The sequence below is a fragment of the Octopus bimaculoides genome, chromosome 3 (genome assembly GCF_001194135.2).
Source record: "Octopus bimaculoides isolate UCB-OBI-ISO-001 chromosome 3, ASM119413v2, whole genome shotgun sequence".
NCBI classification, from domain to species: Eukaryota; Metazoa; Mollusca; class Cephalopoda; order Octopoda; family Octopodidae; genus Octopus; species Octopus bimaculoides.
Window position 1 is genome coordinate 141,356,752 of NC_068983.1, and position 9,875 is coordinate 141,366,626.

The 9,875-nt window shown below is 38.4% G+C and overlaps 1 protein-coding gene across 2 annotated transcripts in view; it reads right to left on the reverse strand.

Annotated features, from left to right (window-relative positions):
• LOC106868948 (COMM domain-containing protein 10) overlaps positions 1-9,875 on the reverse strand; it is an 18,648-nt gene that overhangs the window by 3,558 nt on the left and 5,215 nt on the right. For both annotated transcript variants that reach the window (XM_014914422.2, XM_052966590.1), the window contains exons 3-6: positions 5,891-6,001; positions 2,445-2,516; positions 1,511-1,594; positions 484-594 (exon numbers count right to left, since the gene is read on the reverse strand). In XM_014914422.2, the coding sequence (XP_014769908.1) occupies positions 484-594; positions 1,511-1,594; positions 2,445-2,516; positions 5,891-6,001 (378 nt within the window). The remainder of the gene's footprint in view (positions 1-483; positions 595-1,510; positions 1,595-2,444; positions 2,517-5,890; positions 6,002-9,875) is intronic.

The window sequence follows — 9,875 nt, forward strand, 5'->3', positions numbered from 1 at the left end:
TCAGAACATTTCCTGTGGTAATAACAAAAAAAAAAAAAGACTAAGGCTGGTGGTGTCACATTGCTGAGACAAGGATTACAGAGTTGAAGCAAGAAAGACAAAGCAAATTAGACTCACTTTTGAACCTGGTCAAGGAGATCCAAGTGACAAGCTGGTGTGACTGCCCAAATATAACAATATTTCATACAAGGACAAATTGGATTAGGATGGAATGAATTAAGATGGATTGCTCAGTATTGATCTTATAAACCAAATAGGTGTTGAGACAAACAGAAGAGTGTTTAAGATATAACAATATCTAAGAAAGTTTTGTGAAGAGATAATGATAGACTAGCCTGAAGAAAATTAGTCCACACAAACATGGACAAAAGATCAGGGTTTGTGGAAAGATATTGTGTTGTTTATGCTTGAAAATTAATGCTAAAAGCAGTAAAAGAGACATAATGATGATGAAAATTATAATAACGATACAAATAATGATACCTGTTTGCCTTCTCGGTTTATCTTCAGTTCAAACATTGCATTAGGTTGTTTCATTTTTGATCGACTACCATTGGCCATCTCCAAGTTGAGCCGCCAGTTGATGGCATTCAACTAGCAAATTGAACCACAGAATGAAATAAAATAAAGAAATATTTTAATAATATAAAAGAAATTTCTTCAAACTTGATATGTAATTTTTACGAGTCTGTTTAGTCTAGACTGAAAATGAATTTACCAATTGTTTACATGATGACAATGAAAAAGCTGAAAGACTAATAGGAATCAGTTACTTGAATGAACTGATTTAATATCCTTTTTACATAGTTTAGTCAAAGAAAGTGGGACAGACTCATGATGTAAGCAAAATCTAAGAGACTGTGATATAGGAAAGGGGAAATATATATTACAGTTTATGGGTTGCTGCTAACCATAACTTTGAAATCTCTAGAAGTTGGCAGCCTCTCAACATATTGTACTATCTGAGACATCAGTCTCAAATTAGAGGGAAAAAAACAGGATTATCTACAAGGAAATATGGCAACATCTTATAATGTTATTCATGAAGCAGTATTTCTACAAGATCTGGTGGCAAGCCTATGTCAGAAAGTCACTTCCTCATCATGTACCTTTTAACAAACAGGAGTACTCAGCAAAAGAGGATGTTTAAAGAGCATTCCATTAAAATCACATATTATACTCAGGCTAGAAACTTGGTCTGAATACTTGCAACAGATCACACTTCATTAAAGACTAAGGCTAGTGGTGATGTCTTAAGCTGAACAATGGATTAGATCTTGCACCTCAAAAAAATAAAGGAAGGAAATTCTTAAGGTACTGACCCAGTGAAAGTTGAAAAGAAAAATCATAAGAACAATAGGGTCTTAGGAATGAGATAAACACAAATACCCTAAATCATCATTATCACCGTTTAACATCCATGTTAAATGGCGATAGAGGTAGAATAACAACAACAAAGATAATAACATTAATGATACAAGTGTCAAATAGTATGACCTCAAATGCATACCTGATCTGGTACCAGTGTTCTTTGTCTTAACTTCTGAAGTATTTCCTTGGCATGCGTTGACCATGCCTCAACAATCGCCTGTATCTGAAACCAAAATGCACATATATACAAAATGTTATTATGTATATAAGGTCTTTACCCATTGCTACACTATCAGAAAAAAAAAATTGTTACTCATGCATGCACTTTCTTTTAATAGAAAAACGGTTATATAGTGTATGTCTTGTTAGTTTCTGCCAATCTTTTACACACACATTCTCTCTCTCTCACTATATTTCTCTCTCAAAAACAACAACCTGTCATTATAGTGAAAGTCTTTTTAAAATATGGGTTGCATTGTCTCTATGCTGAAAACATATAGAAATACACAGACACACAAACAACCAAACAAATAATTTATGTAGTTATATAATGAAAGTATTTTGCTCTTTGAAGCTGTGCTGTGTTGACAGACTTGCACTTAAAACTCCTGTTTTTAATCAAAACTTATTAGTTACTATGGTGACAACATCACCTGTCTATTTATCTTTTGTGCGCGCACACACACACACTTTCTCTCCCTCTCTTTCTCTCTCTCTCACACACACTGCATTTCTCTCAACAACTGCTTTTTCTCCTTCCCTTCTTCTAAAAATACATTGTGATGTATATTTTGATTCCTCCCCTTCTTTCCCTACCTCTAATAGATATTGTGACATGTACGCATGCACACACACACAAACACACACATAAATATATATTTTACTTGTTTCAGTCATTAGATCACTGTTGACTTTGGATTTAATTTCCCATATGAAGAGAAATAAGTACCAAACAGCCATAAGACAAATATATTTGATTAACACCCTTGGTGGTGTTAATTCTAGTATTGCCATAGTCTAATAACTGAAACCAGTCAAAGAAAAAATAATTCTGGAAAGAAAAGGCAACTTACCTTATCTTCGTTGATCTCCAGTTGCTCAAGTTGCTGTTTCAACACAGCTGGTTTAGCTGAATGGTAAGCAGCCTGCAATAAATATCAAACACCATTGATAATATGTAACATATATTTATGTGTATCTATATGTATATACACATAATGCTTACATATAGAGATATTAAATATGACATGAGCAAGGGATATGCAGACACAATATTACCATTTTTCTTTCACACTACTTGTTATGTACTCTCTTCTCTTTTTCAGCTAACGAGAACCCCTCTCTCAAAACAAAGATAAAAATACAATCCAAGTTCTCCCCTTATTCTTGTGGTTGCTTATCGTAGATGGTTCATAATATTGAGGAAATTATAATCCATTGAGTGGTAATTGCTTGATTAATTTCACTGTAAAGAAGCCCTTCACCAGGTGGTAAGTATTTGCAATCTTCTTTACAGGTGCTAGCAACTGTCCCCTAACTATCCCCTCAGTTTTCCTTTAAGTTTACAGCTTTAGAGCCACCACAGTCAATGTCAGCTCAATTAAAAGTAGAACCAGTGAGATTATAGAAATGCTAGAACAGAAGCATGTAGACATGTGCTGTGTCCATGAGGCATCAGCTAGATTCTTTGTGAACAAGGAACATCATCACCATTTAACATTTGTTTTCCAAGCTGGCATGGGCTGGACAGTTTGACAGAAGCTGGCCAGATGAAGGGCTGTTCAGGCCCCATGTCTGTTTTGGTACGGTTTCTAGGCTGGATACTCTTATTAACACCAACCAATTTGCATAGTGTACTGGGTGCTTTTACGCAGCACCAATATGGGTGCTTTTTATGTGGCACCAGCATTTACAAGCCCACAAGATTAGGAATGCTCAGCTGGAGGAGGTTGCAAGGGAAAAGCCTGTATGCAAAGGCAACCACACTTTTACTTAGCTTGATGTATCTTTTCAAGCACAGCAAAACCGCAGAAGTCTCAGTCCCCTGTGAGTCCCAACACTTGTAGATCCTTTCTCACTGCTTTGTCCATGAACAAATTCTTTAAGGTCGGCACAGTAGTAATGGGGTGGGTGGTGTGTGCATGCTTTTTGGGAGAGATGTGGGCAGATAAAGTAATCAAGGTAGTCAAAGTATGATGTGATAGTTAGGCTTAGGCTTGTCTTAGAGAAATCAACACTGACACTTATCTCCACCAATGTTCCATAATCAGGGATGGCAGATGAACATAAGGTCCTTCTACAAATCATCGCAATGACGAATAAGAGTGACTTTATTATTGTGACTACTAACTTCATGTAACATGTTGGCCAGCATCCCGATGGATTCCAAAGATGATGGGAAGTTATTGCTTTGGTGTTACAAATGAGGATGAAACAAAGCTGCTGGAGTTCTGTGATGCAACAGCTTGATGATCTGCAACACTAACTTCAGGAAACCAACAAGCTGCCAGATTACTTATCAATCTGTTGGGCAAACAAGCCAAATTGACTAAATTCTCAAGAAAATACAGGCTAGACAGATGCTTGTAAGTGCAATGTCTTTCCCATGAGAAGAGTATACAATCTAAGTCAATGGTAAGTGACATCAAACTTAAAACTATAATGTCTCAGAGAAACAAACCTACCTGGAAAAGAAAGATAGGAAAACAGACCTTGCAAAAAGTCAGAAATTTAGAGATATTCTAGTTGAAATTTGGTAAAAATAAAGAAGTACAGTATAGAAGACAATTTCAAGTTCCTACAAGACAATCTACTAAGGACTACTGTGGCTGGTGTAAAGTCTCACCCATCCTGCTATCACTTTTTTAACTAGGGCACTATTAATTTAGCAGCTGTAATTATATGAGATCAGAACTGCACATATTTCATCCCCCTTTTGTATTATCAGTTAGCTCTCGCCTTGTAACCACTTCCTTCAGGCACTCATCTCACATTCTCAATATCACACATAGCACTTTATCTGCCACTGAACACCCAGTCATATCTACCATTGATGCCCACTTCCCACCTTTTGTCATTCACTATATCCACTTCTACATCCATGCTAGCATGGAAAGCAGACGTTAAACGATGATGATGATACCACTAACCTCCATCTCTGTGCATCTCTCTCTCTTTGTCCTTACACTTCACATCATTTTAATATTCCACATCTTTCTCTGTTTGTTGTTGTTGTGGAGGCGCAATGGCCCAGTGGTTAGGGCAGCGGACTCGCGGTCATAGGATTGCGGTTTCGATTCTCAGACCGGGTGTTGTGAGTGTTTATTGAGCGAAAACACCTAAAGCTCCACGAGGCTCTGGCAGGGGATGGTGGCGAACCCTGCTGTACTCTTCCACTACAACATTCTCTCACTTTTACTTCCTGTTTCTGTTGTACCTGTAATTCAAAGGGGCCAGCCTTGTCACACTCTGTGTCAGTCATGCTGAATATCCCCGAGAACAAAGTTAAGGGTACATGTGTCTGTGGAGTGCTCAGCCACTTGCATGTTAATTTCATGAGCAGGCTGTTCCGTTGATCGGATCAACTGGAACCCTCGACGTTGTAAGCGACGGAATGCCAACGACGTTCTCTGTTTGTGGTTTTATTATACTGCTCCTCCCCATCACTTTCCTTCCATAAGGCTACTGATGAGCTCCTCCACTCTGGTTGACTCCTACTTTCTGGTATCCACCTTTAACCATGCCTCCATACCTTCTCTTCACTCACTGCATTCACATCTATTTCCATCACAAACCGTCTTATCACTGTCCTTCCACATTTTCGAGAACTTATCCACCCTCCCTTCCTGATACTCTGTCCCTATTTTCACTTATATTCACCTTCTTGTACGTTGAGGTTACATCTTGACACCATCATTACCATTTTTTCTTTTTTTCTATCTTGGGTAGCGAAGTATTTCTTCTACAACGAGACACTTATATGTGGTCATTCTATCATACTTTAGCCACTCAGCACTAGGCATAAAGCTACTTCCCTCAAAACTACACACCCACTCAGTCAAAAGACTTTGTCTTGAAAGTTTCTTGGTGCCCTTTCTAGGACCAGTGCCACAAAAAGAAAATATGCCCAGTACAGGCTGTAAAATGGTTGGTATTAGGAAAGGCATCGAGCTATTCAAACCCTATCGAAACAAACATTGGAGCTTCACACTGTCCTTTGGCTCACCAGATTCAGTTGAACTGCCCAACCCATGGAAGACAAATGTTAAATGGTAAGGATGGTGGTATCTGTAAATATAAATGTTTCTATCTCAGCCATAATGATGTATAGAAGTAGCTTCTATGTAGTCACTCACCCTGCTAAAAATAGAAGCCAAATATCGCTAAAGTCATTTAAAAATAACACAAAACACACTGGATAAAATAGACGGAAATAAAATGTCCACAAATATAATCATAGCCAAACTATATTATTCCAGTTGAACTTAACTGAACAAGAATTATAAATTTATTGACTGACCTGTTGCAAAAAGAACTCAAGAGACTGTATCATTAGCTCCAAGTCAGCAGCAGGTAGATCTAATGTCTGTTCCAGCTTGCTCTCTTCTTCTTCTGTAAAGGATCTCTCATCCTAGAAATTAAAATAATAATTGTTTCTAATTTAGACACAAGAACAATAATTTTGGAGAAGCTGGGTCAGTCAATTACATTGATCGTAGAACTTGACTGGTACTATATTTTACTGGCTCCATAGGATAAAAAACATTGTTGAACACTAAACATTTAAGGGCTGCAACTACATACTGCTAAATATTTTAACCAAGGTTCTAATGATTCATCCAATCTTTTTTCTAACACTGACAGGTATGGCTGTGTGGTTAAATAGCTTGCTTACCAACAATGACGCTTCAGTTTCAGTTCCACTGCATGGTACCTTGGGCAAGCATCTTCTACTATAGCCCTAGAGTAAGTAAAGCCTTGTGAATGATTTATTAGATAGAAACTGAAAGAAACCTGTTTATATACACATGCATATAAGGTGCAGGAGTGGTTGTGTGGTTAAGAAGTATGCTGCCCAACAATATGGTTTCAGGTTCAGTCTCACTGCATGGCATCTTAGATGTTTTCTACTGTAGTCATGGATCAAGCAAAGCCTTGTAAATGAAATTGGTAGACATAAAAAGCACTTGGAACACTCACTCTATGGTAGTTGGCTTTAGGAAGAGCATCCAACAGTAAAAACTATACCAAAACAGACAGTAGAGCTTGGTGCAGTCCTCTGGGTTGCCAGCTTCTGTCAAACCATCCAACCCATACCAGTAAGGCAAACAGATGTTCAATGGTAATGATGAGGATGGTGATGGTGTGTATGTGTGTGTGTGTGTATGTACATGCATGTGAGTGTCTGTGTATGTACACTTGTGTTGATATCACATGATGGTTGTAAACATGTATCATTGTCATACAAGTGATGTCATTCACTTCCATTCTCCAACAAAAACATGTCTGAGGATGGGTAAATATTGCCCTGCTTGGAAACAGGTAAGCGTTGGCTACAGAAAGAACATCAGCTATAGAAAATCTGTCTCAACAAATTCCATCTGAGCCATGCAAGCATGAGAAAGTGGATGTCAAAACAATGATGACATAAGGCTGTACATTTAGGAAAGGAGTATAATAAACAGCCTTAAAATTGACTAGTACTTTACCTTTAAGGATGAAAGGGCAAGTAGACACTGTGGGGATTTGAACTCACATGTTCAACGATCAACATGGTTAGCTTTGACCTTTTCTCTAAAACAATGAGAAAACATAAAAGTGGATGGAATAGTGAGAACAATGTAGAAACTAGAAGTTAATCACATTGAGGAAAATTTTTTTTTAAATGTTACCCATCGCGATTATCTTGAAAGATAGAAAGTAGACATAAAATGATGCAATCATCATTTTATGTCTACTTTCCATGCTGGAATGGGTTGAGTGCATTGACATGGTTCATGTCAAAGTCAGTGCCTTCTTAAATGGATTGGAGGACCACTTCTCATTCTACATTTAATATCGGACTTAGATCTTATGGCTGGACACTATCTAATCACACATAATTTTACAACGAGTACTGGTGCATTTTTTAATGGGACCAGTGCTACACAGGTCATCACATCCTTAATGAGACAAAAGAGTCCTCTTGACTCTATGTTGTTTATGCTCAATTGCTAACTATTTGAGTGCATTTAATGACAGCACCACCTTACTTCATGAAGTAGTATGAAAAAGCTCACATCACTTTATACTGTGGCCAGTCCCTCAATACAAAATGATCTGGAGGGTGAGTATAAAATAGAGTGGCAACAAAAGAAAATTAGGATGACTAGATGAAGACAAAAGAAGGATGGGATAAACAGTGATTGAGATGGAGAGAGGGAGGGAATGTTGACTGCTAGTACTAAAAGAATAGTAGTTAGAAGGACTGAATACAGGTAGGTCAAGTACCATCCTACTCTGTACGGGCAGTATGTCTGTAGTGTGATCCTCCACTAACTAGGTTGAGAATATATGTGGGACATTAGATCTCTGAATTACACATACTCCCATTGGTTATTATGTCACTACTTTATGCAATACAGGTCTGTTGAGGACGGGGGCTATGTTTAATAACAACCTGCCATAGTACCTATGCCTTTCAGTCCTTAGAATCTTAGCTGCATGCAAGGTACACAACTTGCATAAAGATATGAACAGTAGGACCCTTATTAAGCTGCTCACTTAGCCATGCATAGAACATCAGTTGACTGGAACACATAACACTCTATGCTACAGTGCATTGTTTCTTGGAACAATTTTGTTACATTCCTAACTACAGATGATAAAAATAATCTACCCTCTTTAGACATGGATGTTCTGAAAGTATAGTTATTAGAATAAGAATAGGATGGAGAAAGTTTGGAGGGCTATTACCTCTGTTGACTACAAAATGTCACTTTCTCAGACTGGAAGGCAAATTGTATGAAGCTTATATACAAACACCAATGTTACACTGAAGTGAGACATAGGCCATGAGTGAACAGAACATGCATAACCTAGAGAGGAATAAAGCTAGTATGCATCACTGAATGCACAGTATCAGTGTGCATATACTACAAAATGATAAGGTATTGAAAGAAAAGACAGGCAAATAGGCAATCAGATGCAATGTGCAAGAGAGAAGACTGTGCTGGTTTGGTCATGTGATGCTTATGGATGAAGACAGCTGCATAAAGACATGTGGGTTGCTTAAAGTGGATGAGACTTGTGGAAGAGGTCTGCCCAGGAAGACATAGGACAAAGTAATGAAGATGGATCTCAAAAAATTGAGTCTCATAGGGGAGATTTTAAAGGACTGAGATAACTGACAAATAGCTGTGTTCGAGAAGACCAGTCCACCACAGCAAAAATGATGTCCTAAAAGCATTCTGTGTAGGCTTGCAGCCCATTATGCCCAGTCAAGTATTTCCCATATTTTATTCCTGTGACTTTCTCCCATAACTCCTCTATGGCACTACTATTTGAATTTCCTAGTATCAATATATACACACAATCTTGTGTATATGTGGTACACAAACACACACATACATGAAGAGTAATCATACACAAATTCACAAAAGAGATATACATACCCACACCATGAATATATAGGTATATCCACCTCTCTCTCTCTCTCTCTCTATATATATATATATATATATATATGCACATTAATAAGTAGGAAGATAGACAAAACACAAACCCCTTCAGGCAGATGGCCCTGCTCGATCTGTAGAAAAGGCGTAGGTAGAAACTCCATAAGTTGTACCCAGTGTAAGCTATGGACACATAAGAGATGCAGCAATATCAAAGGGAGGCTTACTGGGAAGATAGTTTTTGTACGTGGCAGATGCTCAGAAGCAATAAACACTGAAAATGTGCAGAAAACAACTTCTGTCTCATTCCAGGGAGAAAAACTGGACGTGGTTGATAGCTTCCGCTATCTAGGTGACCAAGTTATCGGGGGAGGGTGCGCTGAAAGTGTAGCTGCTAGAATAAGAATAGCCTGGGTAAAGTTCAGAGAGCTCTTACCTCTGCTGGTGACAAAGGGCCTTTCACTCAGAGTAAAAGGCAAACTGTATGATGCATGTGTACGAACCGCCATGCTACATGGCAGTGAAACATGGACCGTGACTGCTGAGGACATGCGTAAGCTCACAAGAAACGAGGCCAGTATGCTCCGATGGATGTGTAATGTCAGTGTGCATATTTGACAGAGTGTAAGTACCTTGAGAGAAAAGTTGGACCTAAGAAGCATCAGTTGTGGTGTACAAGAGAGACAATTGCGCTGGTATGGTCATGTAGCAAGAATGGATGAGGATAGCTGTGTGAAGTGCTACACCCTAGCGGTTGAGGGAACCTGTGGAAGAGGTAGACCCAGGAAGACCTGGGATGAGGTGGTGAAGCACAATCTTCGAACTTTAGGCCTCACCGAGGCAATGACT